This window comes from Trachinotus anak, unplaced genomic scaffold (genome assembly GCF_046630095.1).
Source record: "Trachinotus anak isolate AG129_WGS33_773 ecotype Australia unplaced genomic scaffold, CSIRO_AGI_Tana_v1 ptg000010l, whole genome shotgun sequence".
NCBI lineage: Eukaryota > Metazoa > Chordata > Actinopteri > Carangiformes > Carangidae > Trachinotus > Trachinotus anak.
This window is the reverse complement of record NW_027273861.1, coordinates 23084523-23107217: the sequence shown is the minus strand read 5'-3', so window position 1 is coordinate 23107217 and position 22695 is coordinate 23084523. Positions and strand designations below refer to the sequence as shown.

The 22695-nt window shown below is 40.3% G+C and overlaps 2 protein-coding genes and 1 long non-coding RNA gene across 5 annotated transcripts in view; 1 reads left to right on the top strand and 2 right to left on the bottom strand.

Annotated features, from left to right (window-relative positions):
- Positions 1-2581, bottom strand: part of rexo1 (REX1, RNA exonuclease 1 homolog) — a 14119-nt gene extending 11538 nt beyond the window's left edge. The window contains exon 1 of one of the 3 annotated variants that reach the window (XR_011692099.1): positions 1107-1603. Coding sequence is in view for 1 of the 3 variants with exons in the window: in XM_071486252.1 (XP_071342353.1) it covers positions 1107-1296 (190 nt within the window). In the remaining 2 variants the exon portion in view is untranslated. Of the gene's footprint in view, positions 1-1106; positions 1604-2440 lie in introns of those variants that run through there. The other 2 variants (XM_071486253.1, XM_071486252.1) reach the window with 2 other exon arrangements.
- LOC139626082 (uncharacterized) lies at positions 1507-22695 on the top strand. Its single transcript, XR_011692101.1, has 4 exons — positions 1507-1643; positions 2466-2592; positions 19144-19364; positions 19580-22695. It is a non-coding gene; the product is annotated as an uncharacterized lncRNA (long non-coding RNA).
- Positions 4191-19278, bottom strand: mknk2b (MAPK interacting serine/threonine kinase 2b). The gene is made up of 14 exons (XM_071486258.1): positions 19125-19278; positions 18279-18503; positions 17673-17763; positions 17305-17406; positions 17057-17154; positions 14552-14631; positions 14260-14333; positions 13967-14071; positions 13563-13618; positions 13274-13369; positions 9564-9758; positions 9261-9425; positions 9111-9151; positions 4191-8991 (listed from the first exon to the last, which is right to left on the bottom strand). The coding sequence occupies exons 2-14, from the start codon at positions 18327-18329 to the stop codon at positions 8718-8720; spliced, it is 1428 nt and encodes a 475-aa protein (XP_071342359.1). The 5' UTR covers positions 18330-18503; positions 19125-19278; the 3' UTR covers positions 4191-8717.

Below are 22695 nucleotides of genomic sequence, written 5' to 3'. Positions count from 1 at the left end.
ACAAAATACTCTGTCATCTCCATGTCAACTTAGCAAATGCCATCGACAGCCAGTAAATGTGATTAAAGGTTCTGTACAAAGCTAGTTGAGATTTTTTAATCAAACCACCCTGTCCACATTCAACAACTAACTTAAACACTCAGTCTTAGTAAAGCACCTAAACAATCATGCAACTAAAACAACTATGGAAGAATATAACAGAGGAATGTACCACTTATGAATGTTGGTCGTAGATATGAGGGCCAGCAAAACAACCCAGGAGACAGTTGTTAAAAAAAAGAAGAAAAAAAAAAGAAAAGGAGAATTGGAGTATACTCTGCAAACCAAAAGAACAACTGTACTGTAGGTCAATCACACTTAACTGTTCATCCTCTGCACTACTGCCTTACCTTTGCATTATAAGACACAACACTGTTATGTGCAGACACAAGACACATTATTGTTTAGTTAAAACTTGTCTCCTCAATTTTTTGGTGACTATTTTTGTCTCAAGGTACTTTAAGTTACCATTACACACAATTTAAAGTTTATTAGGCACATCTTGCTAAAACTAATGCTGTAATAAATCCTACCTTCATGAAGGTTTCAATGATGAATTTTAGTTGAAACTATTAAAGAGCTGTTAATTCAACTGTCTGATGATTCAGCCTGACTTACTGTACCTCATAAACTGACAACTGAGAGTATATTGGTGCCTACAGTATCTGGTAGCTTATTTTGATTTTTCATTCTTCGTTTTATATATAGTACATATTCCTGGTATTCTTTTTTCTGTACTAAACCCTATGCACTTTAATTCCCCTGAGAGGGAAATACAATACATCTTATCATGTACTTCCTATCGATACTTCAGTTGGCAGAAACCTTCGGGGCATAAAACTGCTAGGATGCATCATTTGCAGCTACCTGCACAACGCATGTGTAGCTAACAATAACAAACACATTACACGGCTGTGGTGTCGTTTGCCTATTTTCACACAGTTTCCCAATACAGAGGTCCAGTCCACACACATCTTTACCATCTACCAATGGTCAGCATCCACTAACGTTTCACACTAAAATATCAACATAAAAACTCCGCGTTTCGTAAGAATAATGCCAAGCACCTCTGTGTGCGGAGTGGAGGTCCCTTTGCTTTTTAGCGTCTGCTGGTGCTCCGTAGGACGGCCGTCTCTGCTGGCTGTGCCTGAAGTGACAGTACGGTCTGTTACACCCATTTCTGCTGCCTTTGCCCTCGCTGTGCTCCGTGTAAAACGGACAGTCAATCCCTCGGAAGAAACCGGTGGACCTTAACATTATCTCCAGATGTTCGTCTCATGCCCGCATGAACCCACTTGGCGGTTTTCTGCGTAGTTATCGTCGTACCGCAAAAGCTTGTAGAGGCGACGGAACAATAACAACGTCCCTACGGTGCCATGTTGGATTGGTTGGGGAGGGGTGGGGGGGGGGGGTTATGGGGTGATGAAATCTCGCGAGAACTTCGATATGTCTCGATCCGTGACGTCATTAAGCAGCGCAAACGGTTAACGGTCGGACTCTCTGCAGAACTTTTTAACCGTTAATGTGGACGTGGATCTGTCGAAAGTCAGCGAAAGAAAACCTTTAGTAATACAACTCTGAAAAAAACTAAAGCTGCTCTTTAGGTGAGTGTTTATCAGTCATTAACACACGAATCTCTGGAGCGGAACCTTTCTTCTTCTTCTCCTCCTCTGAACATTATCCCGATCATTAGCTCCCCCCAATGACCGCTGTTGCTAAGCGCTTCCGCAACACCTGGTTGTCATTTATCATAGCATAGCTACAACTTAAAGAGAAACACTTAAACCGTTTTTACAAAAAAATAAAATAAAATAAGTGAGACAGGTGTTTAAACTTTTTATTTCACAGCACTCCAGAGATGGGTCGTCAAACGGTCTGTAATGATGGCCCAAGTAACCACAAGCATTTTGTTGACAGTTGGACATTGAGAGAAATGCGTCTAAGTGTATCAATACCAGTCTGTTTCCATTAACCAGGAAGTGAACAAATGCATTTCCCCAAATGTCTAACTAGGCAACTGCTTCAAATGTCAAACAGATCAATTACCAATTTTCAGTCACGTTTGTCTGAACACACGCTAAACTGGCACCTGATCTACAAATTTCACAGAATAGCTAGTATTTTTGTTTGTTTGTTTTAACTTGAAATTAGCAAATCTGTTTATTGAATGTTAAGTTATACATGTCTCTCAAAACAGAAAAAAACTTCACATTAGATATTGTAACAATACCTCAGCTGTATTCACCCTGTTAAGTTACTGACTCTGAAAAATGACCTACTTTTTATTCTGACCAACAAGCAACAAAATTTCACTCCTAGTTTTTAATCAAATCCACAGACATTCTGACAGGTCCTAAGGTAAACTTCACAAATGCCTCCTAAAATGCTTCATGATACCTACCTCCAGTTCCACTCTAAAATTTCAGACCAACAGCTGCTCAGGCTTTTTGTGCACTCCATCAGACACCTGAACCAATCAGATCCAGTCTCAGTCATCATCATCCTCAGGTGTGCTGCCCAGGTAATCACTGACACAGGAAGTGGCAGTAAGTGGTAAGTGGCAGCTAATCTTTTTGTTATTTTTGTTTTGTTTTGAAACACAGGTTATACATTCTTTACTCAAATTGCTTGAAATTGCTCTTGGCTCTATCTTTCTTTGAAGCCCTGAGGTAAAATTATGTTTTATTTGGTCGTTTGGTTCAATAATATATATATATATATACCTTTACTTTATTATTGATTTTAGGACTTTTTCTGTTTTATTAATCTGAGCTATCATTTTTCCATTGTTTTCTATTATTTATATTTATTTTTTATAATCATTACTTCAACCTTTGATGCTTTCGATAATATAATCTTTTTGTAATGCTGAATTCCTGTATGTTTGTACGTTTGTACTGCTCCCATTCTATGACTTGACACCTGTACTTGGTCTGGGTCATGTCAAATGATTAATGATATTATTGGGAATTGTTACATACTGCTGGTAAGTTCTGACAAAAATGTGATTAAATATCAATACATTCATGCACTTGGGTAAATAATTGTATGCCTTATTTATAATGGTTTTCATTTATATTTTTTTATATATTGGCTGCATATTTTTGTGAAATGGTTATTAAATTGCATTCTTTGTGGTATTAAAAAAATGGCTTTAAATGTAACTTGGTGAAAAGTGAAGATCCATGTTTCCAGCTGGAAGTCTCAGGCTCACATGTATCAGCTGTTTCAAATTTGGAGAGAATAATAAGAAAACAAAGGCTGTCCAATAATGAAATTACAGGGTTAATTTAATTTTTTTAAAAATCCTGCAGTGAGTGTAATAGGACTTTCTCACTGCAGACATTTTGAAATGTCACAGTAGAAAAAGCATTTAATTCAGCTGCTTCACTTTCAGGGTCCTGGTGTTGTCCCTGCTGGCTCATTGGCACACAGAACCATTATTAATGTTACTAGTAACACCTGTGCTTTGTCTTGGTCAAAGTGTCCGCCATGAAAAGGCCCATTGCAGGCGTCTTAGATAGTACTTACATATTGTCTGTTTTTCTCAGACACTACTGTTGCTGTATTGATTGGGTTAAAAGATGAGATGAAATAGAAAGCCAGGTAACTGCATTGCTACATTACTTTACACTGATCTTCTTGACATTTATGGCTTGAACTGCAGACCAGGACCCAATTTCCAAAAAAGCACCTTCAGGTTAAAATGATCTTAGCCCATACACTTTGTACTAGGATTATTTTAGCCCTAAGATGCTTTTGGGAATTTTGGTGCATCTGGTGAGGCATTATGAGTATAAATAATTCATCCAGGAGTATTTTATTTAAATATACCTTAAATATATATATATTTATATATTTTATTCTTTAAAATGGGGAAATAATTTATCACATTCATTTAATCAGAATTAACTTTATTTGTATCCACTTTTCTTAACCAAGTTACAAATTGCTTTACAGAGGGAAATGAAAAAAAAGGAAAAAACCAAAACAAATAAAAGCTATAAACAATCAATGAAATAAAAAAACAATTTGCTCTTATAGTCACTGGTCTGGTAAACACAAGAACAGATTTAATGCCATCCAGTTTAGTAAAATTGAGATTCGTTTTAATTTCAGTATGTAAAGACGACTAAGTCATAGAGAATTCCTGTTTTCTAAACATCCCGTTTTCTGAACTATCTTCATGTTCACAGTGCAGAAATAGAATTCAGTTGACCCTTTTCAGATCTAAGAGTTGAATCTCATGACTTGAAATCCCATGATCTGTGCTCATACCAAGGTTTATTTGTTTCCCCCTTTTACATAACGTTTGATGTCATCACATTAAAGATAAATATGGTTTTGTTTTTTGTTTTTTTTATTGACTGAGGACATCCTCTCCTGTATTTATATTAGATGGTTTATCATAGCTGTAAACCAAGAGGATCCATTTTCATTGTAATCTTGACAGTGAGTTCACATGCAGCTCTGAAAACTGTCCACCAGAGGGAGACAAATGCCTGTGAAGTTACTCAGGGATGAAAAATGTTTTGCTGGAGTTGGTACAGAAAACACACTGCTGTTGCATCATTTAATTTCCTTGTGCCATATGACGTTAGCAATGCTGAAACAGAAGTTATGCAATAAACAGTTTTTTTTTTGTTCTCCTTTTTGATTTGTTGTGTGCAGAAAATTCAAATTTAAAGAGAAGAATAGAGGAATCATCATGACACAAAAAATGTGATAAATGTACACATTGATAACAGAGCTGAAACATTCAGTCAATTAACCAATTTAACAATTTAATTTTATCATTTCACTACTTTAACTGAACATAAATATTTTGCTGCTATAGTAAGGCTTTGCTTCTTGTAGGTTTTATGTATTTTTAACTATGTAAAAATACATAAGATTTGTGCTGTTGGTCAGATGAAACAAGACGTCTGAAGTCGTTGCCTTGGGACCTCACAACTTGAAATAATTATTTGTTGCAGCCCTTATTGATAGGTTAAGGGCACATACATCTCTGAGGTCATTATTATACTTATTATTATTATGCTCTTCAATGCTCTCTTTGCTCATTCTCTTAAAAGATCAAAATTAGACCAAACCCATCTTATTTTTAAGTACTTGAGGTAATACCACTAATATTCCTACTGACGTTATTTCAGTCTGCACAGTATAACCACAGGATGACAAATCCTGACTAGTATTGGTGTTGAAATGATACACTGGCATTTAGTTAATTCAGCAGAAGTCATTTAGTATCTCCAGGGAGACCAGGAGGTGACTTACAGGAGCTGCAGCTCTTGCAGCAGGTTGCATCAGTCTCGTCAGATCAGGTCTGTCTTGCCGTGTAGAGCGCCCCTACAGCCGCTCTCTCAGCATGACTCATGCAAGGTGAAACTACTGTCACAGTCAGTGTGTGTGTGTGGAGACAACTGAGCTCATATTTACCAACAGCCAAGGACATATGTGACATAGTCAGCTCAGATATCAGGGAGTGTTACTGATAAAAGGATTTACAGCACCGAATCAGATGAAACGGCCTCAGCCAGGAGATAAGACTGCGAGTTAATATGAAACTAGTGATAAAGAGGTGAGCTCATATCTTGCAGAGTATAGTTGTTTTTACTTAAGCCTTTCTGGTGCTAAGCAATAATGTCAAGATGTTACAGTAAGCAGACAGAGAAATGTGTGGTTCAAAACATTTTATTGCTTTTTTTTTTTTTTTTTTTTTTTTAGAAAAACAATACAAAAATCTGCAACTGTCATAAATGTTGCCTTGAGTGAACTGCAATCATTCACATGGTACAGTAAAGTGCTTATTTTAAATCAAAATAATTTTTGTACTTAAAGGATGTATTTATTTCAGATTTCTTCCCAATGAACACAATGGGTTTGGGGTGATTCAGACAGTGTTAAAATCAGGTGTCAACTCTCAAAAAATGTTTGAGAACTGTTATCAATTTAGACAGAATAACCCCACATCATGTCCATGAAATGAACTGTTTATAAAACATTTAATCAGTGTTGCTGGATTGTAAATGCTTTTGCCTTTGGGCTACATTCAAATTGTGGGGAGGTTGATGATGAACTGTCCATTTGAATGAATTTTAACACTTCCTTACTTCAAAATGACATACAATATAAAAGTTGTTAGGCCTAAGGATATCATCTTGTCCCATTATCCCCAATAAAAGGCAGTTGAGAAAGCTACTGCCATTTAACAAAAAGTAGAAATGGTCATGACCAAAAAAACTCATACCATTCAGGATATTAGAGTATGGTCAAAGTATGTGCGTTTCTGAGTATCCAACCCTATCAAAAAGTAGGGACTAACTTGTCTGATGCTCAAAAGGGAGAAAAAGGCAGAATACTGAACTGTATAGGTACTTTAAAACCCCCAAGATTGCCTTGATCATCAGCTTAATGCTTTGAAATTACTGATAGCAAAGTAGTTTCCCAAATGGAGAAGAAACAGCTGCATACACAAATTCAAGTAAGTCTTATTATAAGACATAAAACCCCATAGCGATGCATCTGTAGAAAGGTATTTTTTAGAACTATTACAGTGTCCTATTATCATAATGGGTCCTTTGACACCATTTCCAGAGTACCGTCGCTGCAGTGCTGGCAACAGGACATGGACAATCAGAAGTTCCCCACCTGTCACTGCTAGGTGATGGATCACATGTTCAATGTCATGACTTGAACCTTCTTTGGTGAAATGGCTACAGTGTTGTGAGACCACCTCATCACCAGTCCATTACCTGTCAGTTTTAGAATGAGCTTTAACTTAATCTTAACAACAAAAAGAAGATTAATGCGAACTCTTACACATTTTAAAAAAAAAAAAAAAAAAAAAAAAAAAAAAAACTTAAAAACTTGCCTTCACTGGGCATGAACGCTCCAGATCAACTAAACAAACTCTTTCCATCTTCTCACCTTATAGACCACATACTCTGAACTTTTAAAAAACACAAAACATAAAAAAAACTTAAAGGAAAACATCCGGTGTTTCACCTGAACTGAACAGCACCTGCATGAAAATCACCATATAGAAAATGGAAGCTTATAAACAGCCATACAAAAAAGGGGAGGGAGAAAGGAGGGGAAGGGAGAAAAAAAAAAAAAAAAAAAAATCAGTGTGGCACATTGACATGGAGTTTTCAAAAATGAAAAATAAAGTAAACTTAATACAGCTACACATCCTTGGAAGACTTTTTTTTGTTTTTCTTTTTGTGGAATGTTTTTCCTTTTTTTAATGTTTATTTTTTTCAAAAATCTCATCTGCCTTTTCCTTTGTAATGAGAATTTATGTAATTTTTAAATGGGTGCGTCTCATGAAAAACAAGACAATAGTGAACCCGGGGGAAAAAAAAAAAAATGGTCCAAATAAATGTATTTGATCAACAAATGACACTTGGGTCACATTGGCCAAAATGTGCTTTTCAAACCCCAGACAGGAGCTCTAACCTTTACTGCCAAAATATTTAAGGTTAAATATTATGCATAAATTGATTTATAGAAAAAAAAAAGTTACAAAAAAGGAAAAAAAAAAAAATACATAGTTCAGGTTGTGGCAAGGGGACAGGTCTTGATTTCTTTACAGTGAAAGTAACAAACCCATTTTCACTTGTTAGGCCATTTAACAAACTGTATAGTCAGCCTCTACCAACATACCAGGTATACTTCAGAGCAAGCTCAGAAGTCTTATTTTGGGGCAGCCATGCATCGACGTAAGTTTAATTCAATACTATTAGACTTGCCTGATGGTGTCAAACACTGAATGGTGTGGCCACTGATAATTTGGCATATATATATATATATATAAAATATATATACACACATACACACAACAAACTGTATGAACTGAACAGTAAGTCATGGCTGGCCTGGTCCAGACAAACATTCTTTGCTTTGAGAGCATTAAGTGCATGGCCACCAAGCTGGATGACTATGTCTCATCTCAGACTTTTACAGCGGAGGCTCAGTTGTGAGGAATTTATCTTAAATGAAGGAGAAAAAAGAAAAAAAAAAATATATATCTTTGAGTAGTCCCCAGCCACATAATGGACCGCACCAGGCACGGACAGCATTGGCTTACAGCCCTTCCAGCCCCTTATACTGAATCCCTTCAAGACAGGAACAGCCTTCATCTTGGCATATTGCATAAGCTTGTACGTATCTGCAGATGGGCCATTCATGCATACACATACAGGCAAAGAGAACATTCCAGATAACTTAATTCACAGTGGATCCAGTTGTAACATGGGAGCAGCACAACAGGTTGTCCTTTGGTGTCTGAGCTTAGTTTTGAAGATAAGTGTTCTGATTTCTTCTGAACTGAGTTGTATGAAAAAAAAAGAACTTAACAAAAATACTTCTCTCTCTCTCCAAAATCATTAACTGGCCCTCCTCCCCAACCTGGACGTGCACAAATTTGTGTGTTTGCTATATGCAGGCCCTGGGCTAATGTGCTTCAGAAGTGCTGCGGAAGGGCAGAAGGCATTTAGAGGAAGGGCTGCAAGCAGCATCTCCCTTTACAGAGAGGCAATAAAGCCTGAATGGCAGAGGAACCAAGGCCAGCTAGAGTCAAAGAGAGGAGCCAGAACTGGGGAGGGAGAGTCTCAGTGAGTCTTAGATCTGGACTTGAATCTTAACGGAAGGTTGGAGGTCAGGGCTGACTAAATTCAGGCACAGTCTCCCACAATAACCAGAGGGGCCAAGAGCTGACGGAGCTCTGCAGCAGAGACAGGCCCTCCCTTGGGCTGGCTGTTTCGCTGCCTGCGCCTGGCCAGCTTGGAGTTGGAAGGAGGAGAGAGGCGCATAGAAGAGCCAGTAGCAGTAACAACAAACGGGGCTTCCTGCTGCTGTTGATCTTCCATGCCATCCTGTTCAGCCAGCTGCCGGTTCACAGCCATGGCTTTGTCTGCAAAGAATGTCAGATCCCTGGCATTGCTGGTTCTAATGGACAAGAACAGAGCCAAAACAGTTAAAATGTGAAAAGTACATATATAAAGTTGCAAATATATCAGTGTCAAAAGGAACAGAATCTTCTGTAGCTGTAACTCTTATGTCCTCACCTTTGATGCAAGATAGATGTTGGCAAAGTGTCAGATGCACCCTGGACAAAAAAGAAAGATGTTAATTAGCTAGAAACAAAACTCTAAAATTACAACATAAAAAATGTTTGTCAATAATATAAAGAAATGGTTTGGTGGTTTAAGACTTACCCCCTGCACCCAGGGGTGCTGCAGCACCTGGCTGGCACTCAGGCGGTTTTTGGCATCCCGAACCAGAAGTTTGGATATTAGGTCTTTGGCACTTGAGGAGATGTGAGCCCAGTCTTTCTCTGGAAACTCGTATTTTCCTTCCTGGATACTCTCAAATAAGGTGTTCTGGAAATGGACATAAAAAAAAATGACCATCAGTTACCTTGATCTGGATGGAGGAGTTTGACAGTGCTCATGTTTCACTTATGTCCTGTACACAATATAGAAAGGGTGCAGCACTGAATGAGTGTGACGAATTCTTACCTGACAGGTGTGGCATGGCTCCCCTAATTCCCAGCCACAGTCGCCACCACAGCGGCCTACAAAAGGTGGGTACCCACTCAGCATGATGTAGAGGATGACTCCAAGGCTCCACAGGTCACAGCGCTTGTCGTAAATTGTAGCCTCCTCACTGAAGGCCTCAACCACCTCAGGTGCCATGTACTCTGCTGAGCCACACTGTGAAAGACACATGGAATAAAAAAAAAAGTTTGTCAGCCCCAGGGATGACAAGAAGTGGAAAAACAGTACAAAAAGCAAAAGAAACAGGTTCCTTGGTTCATCTTGGCTGCTATCCACATTCCTTCATTCAGCTGACACCTCGTGGTTTAAACTCTTAAAGCTTTGGGCGTACTCTCAGGATATGCAGTGGTGGTCGGGGGGAGCCTATGTGACAGTCACATGCTTATCCTGCAGTGACTGGGTCATTTAAAATGTGCTATACAGCTTTTAGGACACTAAATAGGAACATTGAATATCCAGGGTAGTGAAGGTGACCACTGTTATAATGAAGCAGTTTAGTGTGGGTAGGTAACAGCAGTGAGTCATTGCTTTGACTATCCAGCTGTACAGGCTGACAGTAAGGATAGGCTCAGCCCTGACAGTGCCTTGTTATGTAGCTAAGAAAGAATTAGGCCAAACACTGAGCAGGGAAAAGAGGATTGGCTGTCCTGCAGAGACTGGGCTGAGCCCTTGCCAGTTACATAACTTGGAAACACCAAATGCTGTTTTAATACTAAAAGAGGAGCAGGTCGCTAGTTCAGCAGGACACAGATATTTGTGGAAAATACATTTTATCTGATTCTATTTACTTTAAAAATAACATTTATACTATATGAATTGAATATGTATCATGTCAGGTTGGGATTCTTTGATGGTATCTTTACCACCTGGTATAAATTCTGATACATTTTTCAAAACTGGCATACAGCCAAGCACATTATTTTGAAGCATATGTCTCCATTAAAACCTACATCCTATTAAACCTCTCTGGCCTACATCCTTCCTTCCATCTTTGGGGGTGCATGTTTACATTGAGCAGGCATCTATTGTGTCCCAGTACCATATCCCAGCTGTCTCCTAACTCCACCTCCATCCCGCTGCACCCTTATGTAATGAAATTTGCTGCAGAGGAATCTCAGACAAAGCTGCTTCTGTCGAAGAGAAAACCCCAACCCCCACGTTTCCACCAACAACATCATGTCTGGGGCGACTGCCTCCACAGACAAGCTCCCAGATTCAGGCCAAATACTGCTGCCACACACACACACACACACAAATAAAACACACAGGCACAAAGGATATTTTGCCCACCAAGATGCCCTAAAACAGAAAGGCAATGTGATAGCTGTGCTGTCAAAAACAGCTATTGATGCTAATCTTGTTTAAAAGCCACCCAAACACACTGCCAATCAAAGACAAGTCAGGAAAAAGATCCCGTCCAAGACTGCCTGCAACTGCCAGTGATAAGAGTTGAAAAAAAGGGGGGTGTAACAGCAATAATGGCTCTGGCACAGTCTCAAATCTAAACTCAAATTTGTTCTTCCTGTGCTGCTATTGCAAACACCTTGTGCACTTGCAGTCACATCCTCCTCAAACCTTCCTGTAAGATGCAGACAGTTAACTAATCAGCTGCTGTTACCACAGGATTTGTCGGTATCGCAACCTGGGGCTTTCCTGGAACCATGTGACTAGTCAGACCATACTGACAGCACTGATGACACACACCTCTATTGTTTGTAAACTACAGGATTATCTGAAGAGGCTTACAGAAAGAGGACCTGTTCTGTCGTCATGCAGCTGTACCTGCATCTGTGACAGGAACAAATAACTGATATGATTTCTTCAATGTTTTTGACTGTCTGTGCTGCAGGTGTGGAGTGCCTTCATGTTGCAGTTCCTCCCAGTTCACAACTGCTGCACATGAGGGGTGACATTTAAACAGTCAGATTTATTTCATGCCAAGCAGATGTCACTTGTACAGCGTTCTTAGTAAACTAAAATTAGCTTATTCCTAGAAAGGTCCATCTCCTCTTTCCTGCATTGCTGATGCTTATACTGGAGATCAAAAACACATCGACAGTAAACTTTTGCATTTTTAACAGCCCTTGTATTAAGTTGATTCAATAGGATCAGGAAATTGAGCAATATATGCGCCACGACATTATATTGTGCAACAGCAACTGCAGGAATGTAGGCAAATGAGAGTGAGAGGGCCAATAGTGAGATGAAAATCAGATAACATTGTCCCTGTGATCAAGGCAAAGAAAACAAGCCAGCGCGCATGAGCAGACTGGGTATTTGTTCCTCCCTGTGACCCTCCCCCTCCCACTGTCTAGCCAATCACATCTCAGTTGCTAGGTGTAGGGGGGAATGACTAAAATTTCTAGAACAAGCTTTATGCACAGCCTTTGTATCAAGAACATAAAGAAAGCGCAGACCAGCACAAGCTGTGGCTGGGGCCTCTGGGTGGAGACTAAACAGAAAGAGAGTGGATGTTTTTCTCTCTCATACCACAGAGAGAAAGCGGAAATGAGCAAGAGTTTCTTGTGTCTTGATTTCATTGCAACTTCTTTATACCATAGAAGATAGACCTTGTAAAAGTCACAATGTGTTCCCTGCAGCCTTATTACATTCCAAGGCTATCACAGTGCATCTTGTCCTCAGGGACAACTTTTCTTCCAATGAAGATTCTTGGATTAGTTCAAGTCTTGCAGTTATGTACAAAAACCTCCCATACAACGGGGCATTTAATAATTATAAAAATGTGAAGAAAAACTAATAGGAGCACCCCACTGCACCAAACAGACAATCATCAGCTTTGAAATCCATGTAGTCTAAACATGTGCGGCCTCTTGGCTCCAAAATTATCTCCCAAATAGTCCAGGGATGGGCTCTCTCTTCATTAGTTCTGCCTAAGAAAGATGAAGTTACCAGTGTAGAAAACCCCCCACCCACCCCACCACATTCCTGCAGGCTAAACCGCTCTCCTTCACCTGCTCTGATCCATCAGCCCCCCCAGACGACCAACAGTATGTGTTGACACAAGCAGAAAGCTTGCCAGTTCAACTTTACCACTCCTTTATGAGGGTGCAAACGTCCCACTTTTCTGGGCACTGTTCAGAGGATTTGCTTTGTGTTGTGACGACAGCAGGAGGGTTAAACAGTCATAGCCCCTCAAACTCATGGGCCTCAATATTTGCGACTGATAAGCAACAGGACGTGGTCATTAAACTGAGGGATATCTCTTGTTGCTGATACTTCAGCATGATAAGGGAGGGTAAATGCTGCCAGGCAGGGACATTCAGGAAGCAATCCACCACATCACTTCAGAGAAACTGTCCAACACTGAACTACCTTAACCTCAAAACACAGCATTTTCTCTTCCAATCAGCGACCTGTCTGACAGCTAACACCACTGAGGACTGTCCAATAGTTAACCAGCTGATTGAATTTGATAAAGACATTGTTTTACAGCCTGAAAATACCCTTCTTATCCACAAGGAAACAAGTCACTGTATAGGGAAATGTGACCAAGACTATATAACAGATCATCTTCTTCCAAGCTTTGAATAGCTATACTTGTACATTTCTAGCATGCCTTTCCCTAGCAATAGTAGCAATTTTCTCTTATTTATCAAAGTTGTTAAAATTGTATGGCAAACAAGATGAGCAAAATAAGCAGCTGGACTTACAGGGGTGAGGAGCTCAGGGGTGGAGATGGGTGAGCTGTCGCTGTTCAGTTTGATCCCACTGCCCAAGTCAAAATCACAGATCTTGACTGGGGAAATCTGGCAAAGACATACAAGTTCATTCGTTTCGTATAATTTGCGTGGATTATTTACTTATGGGACCACATATTTCCACTGTTCTTTATCATTACCAAGGTTCATATCACAATCTTAGAGCAATTTATCACACTTAATCACCACATTTGTTGCCCTTTGAACCATTTGGGCTCAAACATGTTTGCAGTAAACTCACCTTGTCTGCACTCTCACAGAGAATGTTTTCAGGTTTCAGGTCTCTATGTGCCATTCCTAGAAAATAATAATAAAAAAAAAAAAAAAAAAAACAACAACAACAAATCAAATCAAATTTTCTTTGTTACCAAGATCTGGCCAGTGTGGGGTTGAAGTATGTTTTTCTATTATATCAATTTAAAAGAAATAGAAAGTCAAGACATTTTCCCCAGTTTAAAGAAATGTAAAGATAGGGTCATGCGTCCCTTGGCCAATCTCAATAAGAAATAATGATGTGAATATGATCCATTTTTGCTATTGTAAGGTATGGTATCAGTTCCTAACTACTGTATCAAAACCAAATTCACATATATTTGTGAATGTCTTTTTGGTCATCATTAAATTTCTTGCCACAAGTGGTCTTACCCTTGTTATGCAGGAAATCTAGAGCGCTGGCGATGTCCTGCACGACAACACTGGCTTCCTGCTCACTGAAATGCTGCCTCTTGTGAATGTGTGCCAAGACTGACCCTAATGGGAAAAAAAGAGCATATAAGCTCTGTGTACAAGCAAAACACATAGAATGTACACCCACTCACACAAAGACACAAACAACTGGCTACAGCCCAGAGACAGGGATCATGGACTATAGGAATATTAAAAACAAATAAACAAAGGGATCTGATGCAGGCATTGTGCAGCAGCTATAATTCACTAACCTCCTCTGAGCTTTTCAAACACCAGGTAGAATTTGTCTTCCTCTTCAAAGAACTCCACCAGCTCTAGGATGTTCCTTCAGAAGAGAAAAAAAGTACTATGAAGCAGTGGTAACCATGTCCTCTAATACTCGCTGACTGAAAATTCAATGTGATTTCTACACTGCATTGGTAGGAGGACTATTCAGAGGACTATTAAGATGCAGCACAAATTGGGTCGCTCGGTCTGCAGTACTGACTCCATATATTCATCAGGTGGCATTATGTTTAGCTGGTCCTGACAAAAGGACATTACCTGTGGCCCTGGCACTGGTAGAGCATTTCAACCTCACGGAAGACACGGCTGCGGCTGTGACCTGGTCTTTTCTCAATGATCTGGAACATAACAATGTAAAGGTTGAGCCACATTATCTAAAAATAGGCCACTAAACAAAATGACCCAGCAACCATCATGTTTTCCACAGAATAAGGATGGAGGACAATTCTGTTAGTGCCCTGTTGGCTGAAGAAAAACTGAGCCCATATGTGAGAGTTAATATTTGCGTGAAGGCCGCCCCCTCACAGTGCACCACGAAACCTAACCAGTAGCTGTGTTTACTGTAGAGCAGGCGGTATAGCCCAGATTATACATTATATATACACAGCGCCATATAACTAGTTACCTTCCAGACCAAACTTGTATTTTTCCTGCTCGCCAACATTTATCCCACCCTGTGACACAGTTGCAAGGATAGTTTAACCTACTTTCAGTGCCTCCTGCAAACGCAGGGACAGAAGAGAATGAGAGTCAAACAGTCACAGCATCTCTATATTTAGCCTTCATGTGTGACCCATATGTCAATCTTAAGTGCTTTGAAGGAGACATTAAGTATTCCTTTGAAACATCCCAGCTAATCCAAAACTGTTAACGATAACAACAAAAAATACTCTCTAAATATAACTTTGTGCTGCCTGGAAATAAACCACTGAGGGGCCACCAGCTGCCCGGTGTCCTGCCAAAAGAGACAGAAAGATAGACTGCTGACACCAATGCAAACGGCCTGAATTTTCCAGCCATGGTTGGTTATTGTCTGCTTGGGAGGCTGTGCGTATTTCTCTTCCTGGTAGCTGGATTACAGCTGCTATTGAAGCCCAGTGGGGCCAGAGTTGCACTGTGTGTCTAGGATTAATGGACAGACAAGGGGACTGTGAGCAGTCCAAAGCCTCTGCACTGTACCAGTCTGAGTCAGCAGCACACACAGCCCCCAATCAGCTCACTTTCTCCTGATCACAACACAAACCTCCTGCCCTGATGATGACATGCAGATAAAGTAGAAACTGCAAAACATAGCTGGAAAAGGCATTATCATAACCACAGAAGCCTGCTGCAAAACAAAGTCACTAAGCCACAGTGCAGGTTCAAACATCAACTCGGAGTTGTGAAATAATACACTTATGGGGACTGTTGGGGAACCTTTCAATAGGTATGCTTCTGTGCGTCCTTGGTGCTGAGGCTTTTGTTGCAACTGCAACACAAGGAGCCTGCACATGCAATTCACTCCTGTCTGGAGGGGGAGGGGATAGACAGGACATCTGGCAGGAGCAGTCTGAGCCCCCTCCGACTCCCAAATGACCTCCAATAACTGCCGACCTTCGTGTCTCCGCCCCCAGACCAGCAAAGTCCCAAGGGATCTACCAAACCATCCCAGGGTAAACAATACTAACAGATCATAGTAACATGACAGAATCTGACCTCCCGTTCCTCTGAAAGATTCATTGGTATGATATGGACACTTGCTCTGTGGGGATCAAGCCTTTAACTTTCAACAGTTTGTTTCAAACTTAAGCAGAATTAAACAGTAAACAGGGATTAATTTGGAGTAAAAAAGATGGGTGTTTATGTCCAATGGTTTAAGGACCAGGAACTTATAAAAAGTAAAACAAGCTCTTGTTCCATTTTTCTATACTTCAGTTAAGAAAAAAATTTCACAATCTTTTGTAAAAATGAGGAAATAAGCATTATAAATAAAAGAAAAAAAGGAAGAGTCAAGACTTGTATTCACAAGTCCACACCACATTTGGAGAGGAAGAAAAAAGTAAAAACTGTACTGAGCAAGAAGGAGAACAAAGCAATGTAAACACCCTAGGTCAAACCCTCACCCAGCACCCCCTCCTTCCTCTCTATGTGGGTTCTGTTTTGGCACACTTGCCAGTACACAATGTTCTCACTACCAGCGTCCTCTGTAGGCAATAGGAGTAAAGAAAAGGGGTGGGTACATCCCTCCCAGCCTTCTGATAGGCTGGCAAACTATAAAAACAGTGAGGGGAAGAGCCTGCTAACTGCAGCTAGTGTTGCACATTCAGAAAAAAAGAAAAAGCACAACACAGATGAGAGCCTGCAGACATCCTCTATAGAGAGCTGAACTAAGGGAAAAAAGAAAAAGGACGTATCCTGCCCCACGACCAGTAATTTCCTAAACCAATTTCTAAAGAATTGCCAGTAAACAGAAGGATGCATGGACACAATAACAGACATCCCACAACCTAGCTTTCTGCATATAATGACACAGGGCCCCTCTGTGTCCATAGGCATTTCATTATGTAACTTGCATCTCCATGCATGATCCTAAAAATTTATCATCTCCATACTGATCACTAGCCATGGTAGCCCACACAGACAGTAAGCAAGTGTTAAATGGCAACGACGACATTCACAAACTCGTGAGAGCAGAGCACCGACTTGCAGGACTCAAGACTCAGTGCATTATCAACAATTTATAATATAACACAGTCATCCATTAAGGGTGTGAGAATATCTTACCTTGACAGCATACTCTTTGTTGGTTATGAGGTTGATGCATGTTTGCACTCTGGCATAAGCACCCTCCCCTAGTACCTCCTCTTGCAGTCTATAGACATCTGCGGCAGAAAGTTTAACAATTTAGGAAAATGCAAATTCAAATCATGTTAGGAGAAGAAGCTCACTAGTTAATACAGATAATTGTTTATTTAGAGTTTTTAGAACAGCAACTATATGATTTGGGGAATACTGGAAATAAAAGCTTTTACCCTCGAATCGTCCAGAGAAACTGTCAGTTGCCCGGCAACGCTTTTTCTTCTTGTTTCTCTTCTTGGCATCGGGGATGTCAATAGGCTGGCTGGAAGGCATGTCTGTGAAAAGATGTGCCTACATTATCATGTGCTACTGAGGAAAGAACCCAAACAAACTCTAAGAAAGAACTAAAAGGGAAAATAATGTTTAAGGGCAAACACACATTTTTGTTTACGGCAAACAGTAAATTTTGCCAAATTTGAGAAACAAGCTTCAATGAATTAACTTTGGTCAGTTTTGTTGCAACTAAAGCATTATGAACAGCATTGGCAACAGTCACAGATAAGTGCTTTTCAAACTTTAACTTAACAGTTAAAATACTCACCGTGTCTTGGGGAAGAATCAAAATTAAATGATGAATCAATAAGATGGGATCCATTTTTAGTGAAGTCGTCTGATTCAAAGGGATTTTGGCCCTAGGTGGAAACAACAAACTGCTTGTTAAGGTATGCAATCTTATCAATGAACAAATTAGCTGAGAGCATCAGTTGTTCGTCATAACTGATAAGAGTGCCTTTGTTATCCTGCAACCATAAACGGGGTTGACTCAAAACAGCAGCAAAGGTAGACATTTTTAAAACCACGAATGTTTAATGTACAGTGTACAGCTACCAAGTAATCCAAACACCTGCTGCCATACAAGCCTGTCCTAATAGAATACATACATCAAAGTGATTGCAAAAGCCACCTTTTTTGCAGGTCTTTAACACTTAGCTATCATATTCCCAAGTCATACTTCGATTAGCTATGCATACATGTGTCAGCAGGCCGCATGGTACGTTTGTCAACCATACGATGTGGGAGAACAGATGTGTTTATATATAGTACGGTAAAGTCATCTGGCATACAATACTGAGAAATGTGCCCTGACTACAGAGACTTCAGCAAAGGCGTGACAGCAGCACTGCATTTTGCCCTCAACAAATCTCACCTTGAAAGAGCGGTGGAATCCTGTGACTTCGGTGATCTTATTTTGCACCATTTTGCTTCAATTTGGGGTGGGCTTTTTTTCTTTTTGGTGGCTGTGCGGCGGCGGCAGTGGCCTTTGGATATCAATTTGCACTTCTCCGAAACAGAAAGTCGTTTCAGAGAGAGTCGCAAGTGATCACACTGCGCTGTGGATGGTTAGCTTGCTGCGGCGCTTTAAACGGGAGCCCTGTGAACAACACAAAAACACCGCAGCGTTACAACCCACATTACCCGAAGACACCACTGGTCAGAAATGGCTAGTTACTTGCAATCTCAACTAGTCTAGTTGATTCGAGTTAATATGAGTAATCAGCGAAGATAAGATACGCTAATGTTCGTCACATGTTCATGAGGTAATAAAAACAATCAACAGCTAACTACAACGCCACCCACTTTGAGCTTAATTGTTAACTTGTAGCCATTTAAAAAAAAAAAAAAATCTAAGTTCAGAGGATACAACATGGAGAAATTCTTTATACTACACTTTGGATAAGCTAATCAAATTTGTGGGAAAGCCACGCCGTATTCTGCCTGAACAGTGTAGATTACGATAGGCGCAGGGAGGCTAACATTAGTTTAGCTAGCACCAACATGCTCACCAGTCATAACGGTCAACCCGGGAGCACTCGCGAACTGACGGTTATGACAGATTTAAACTTAACATGAGACGGTTACAGTTACAGTTTATATAGTAGCATTACTGCAATGTTGCGAGAGAGGGGGGAAAAAAATACATTTAAATCCACCATTTCGATATTTGTAGAAAAATGATGTCCAACTGCCATCTAAATCTCCTTGTTTTACTTACCCCGTTGTTAATTTTACAGCTCCAGCGTTAGCGTCGTTGTTGGACCCACTGCTTCAACAGCCGCAGAGGACGGTTGAGGGGGGAAACGCCTGATATTAAGTGCGTGGAAGGTGGCGGAGCTGAAGAGGCGTTGGAGCTTTTATAACCTCCCGCTGACTCCTCCCCGTCTCCGCCCCCTTCAGAGCCGCATCAACAGACTGGATGAATCACGTGGTTTCTAGAAGGAGCCGTGATGGCAAGGTACCATTTCGTCTCATGACTGTACACTTTACCACTTTTTCACAAACAGCTGCCCGACGTAGTACAAATGACTTAACATAAGAGATAACTCGACGGAGTTCGAGTTGATATCGTTTTTGGTTACAATTTCAACCCATTTTAGGAAACGCTGAAGGTAACAAAACATGTGGTGAACACAGAATGGTATGCGGCCACTCGGCTGTGTTTTGCTTCAGGGGCCCTGCGGTGGGACTACGGAGAGGGGGAAATGGCGAGTACGTGCTCATCCGCACAATCAACACCTGCGTCTGTTCCGATGAGAGAGACGAGAGGATCTCAGTGGAGATGAGGGAGATAGACCAGAGGCAGACAGACCAGATCCACCAGTTTACTGCATGACGGCGATTAAACCATAATAACCGCTTCTGCTGCTGTCACCATACGTCAGTGTAAACAAGAGCCGTGCCTAAAAGAACAATTGGTCAGCTTTGTGCTGTACAAGCGGAGGACGCAAGCAGAAATAGCACACCACCCCTCTCCCTCTTTGTGTGTCTTAGAAATGGAAAAAAAAAAAAACCTGCTTTTACAGTGCCCTAAACTTTACCCTCACACCCAATGATGAATGGCCGTGGCCAGATGGGTGTTCAGAGAAATCCCCGTCTGAGTCACTGCATGCAGCTTTTCTCGCACACTGGGGCAATGACATGACTTCAGCTGCTGCGGCATTTCAGTATCACATACACAGACACACAGATGCATATGCTGATGCAATGTAATGTAACGATGGAAACAGCTGTAGATAGAAGTATTCAGGTGCTTTACTTAAAAGCAGCGAGATCTCCAGGCAAAATATGTCAAAAGTTCAGCACTCAAAGATTTACTGAAGTTTAAGTGAAGAAGTGTGAGCATCAAAATGTACTGAGCAGAAGTAAAAGTACTCTTAAGGCAGGGAGACGCTCTTCTGTCAGTTTAATATAATATTGGTTTATTATTGCTGACTTATGATTTTGTACACAGCTATTTTTGGTGTGGTTGGCTGAAGTAAAGGTAAAGGTTTCTTCTAAGTTCCACTTTCTTTGTGTATAAAACTTCACTTAAAAGAAAAACTTAAAAGAAACCAGTAACTACAGATGAAGTCAGATACTACAGACAGATTAATCTAGTGGACTAAAACTACAATGTTTACCTCTCAAGTGCAGTGGAGTACAAGTGTAAAGTGGCATAAAATGCACGATACATTTAAAGTCCATTTGGTTTGTGGAAAATCAGCAATTTCGATACTTTTCAAAATTAACTTTTAACTATCTTCAATATATTTCTGGACTTAAAGTACATAGATACATAATGTACTGAAATCAGCCAAAAATTCTCTCATAATGCACATTGATTATTTGGATAAGAGGTGGTGTAAGGTGTCTGCAATGGCCAATTGCAGCCCCCAACTTTTTTGATGTATGACGCAGCAGACACAGCACGTTTTGGAGCCTGATGAGGAGGCTGGTCAGGCGAGGATGGACACGCTGTCTCATGGTTGTGATAATGAAAGAAACCCAAGAACTCTGATTATATAGAAGTGTGCGCACTCTTAACCCATCTGCTAATTGTGAGATGCCATAGACATGACATGTTCACAGTACAGTATTTTCCAAAAACAAAGGCAAAGGTATTTTTGACAGAGGCACAGTAGAGGGCTGTTAGATCCCTTTGTTATCTTATATCTATGTTCTTTTACATGCATCCCTTTAATTAAGTCCAAATATTAGTAATAGAACATCTTCTGTTGCATTAAATACAAAGTCTGCATGCTTTATTATGCCATGTGCTTTGCTGTTAAACTGTATGTCCTCTGTGATTTGTTCTGCTGATGGTTATTTATCACTGTATATAATCCCTTGTCTATAGACCTGCTTTATATAGCATTTATGTATTGTTTATTAAGGGTGTCTTAGTTAAAACCATGTAAGGTTTGTTTTCAGGAGTTGGCTGTCTTGTGACTGGAAGCGTCCTGCCTCTCCTCCTCCTTTCACCTTCTGCCTCTCAAACATAAGCCCAAAGGTAGCAAACATTACGCAAGCTGTTGGCGGACTATCCCTAGCCAGGAGCACATGGTGTAGTCAAAGCTTTGAGCAGGAAAACAAGATCACACGTCGACGTGCAGGGGGTGGGTCTGTGTCACTACAGGTCAAAAGGAAGAGGGAGAGGCCATCATAAATAACTTCAGGTGGCAACAACCCCATTTCTAACGCAAAAGGCGCTCAATCAGGAGGTACGCAGGGAGTACAGGGGTGTTCTCTTTTCAGGCTGAGTTTATTTCAGTCTGAAATATGATATAATAGAGGTGTGTCTCTGTTGTTTTTCTGTTTCATGATGACAACTGCTGTTCAGATTCACATACAACACCCTGTTGCTGTATGGAGATATAGCTGTAGATGTAGATCAGCCCCAGTACTGTGTTGTTCTTCCAACACTGCCTTTGTATCTGATAGATAACACATTACTCCTTGACTGTGCAATGCAAAAAGCTGCACTGAAATCTGAAAGTTGCCTCATAAATGTTTCTTTATTGAAATTCATACAACTTTATATTCTAGTGGAGGTCCCAGATTGTCCCAAGATACCATATATGTCAGGCTGAATTTGGGGGAAATGAATATATTGTTTAAATATGTGCATTTTATTTAGTGGTGCAGCCATAAAAACAAACTGTATATAATAGCCTTGGGTTTGAATATCTCATTCAGTGTGAACATTATATAATTTTAACTAAGAGCTGCAACAAGCACAAGAAACCTCAGTGTATAGCGATAGTCATACATTCTGTAGGAAACTACTTAGTGATGTTTACATCTTCAACATAACCCCTTTAAATCTCTGCTGTCTGTATAAAAATGGTCAAAGCCTCCAGCTATATGAGCAAAATAAAAGACACAAAACTACACTTCAAATTCTTTATCAATGGATAGAAGAAGTCATTTTCATTGCTGTTTTGAAAGTTACCTCTGGTACAGTTTGTGTGAACCAGCAGCGTATGTTGCAAAAACATTCCTGCACCACCCAGTATAAACAGTACAGTACTGCTTGGTATATGCATCTGTGCACATGAATGGTACAGATTTCTACATGAAATACACGTCTGGCAAGTCCAAACAAAACTGTCAAATGTTCAGAAGATAAGTGTGCAAGGATCAGCCAGCGGTCTTACACTGTTACAATATGTCACATACTTTTCTCGAGCACGAAGGTCACGGTGCCCCAGCGTGCTGAATGTTCTTTTTCCAAGAAACCTGCCCAGAGCAAACTTCGAAGAAGAAAGTAGCCATCACTTGAGGAAAGACTTAAATGTAACCTCTTA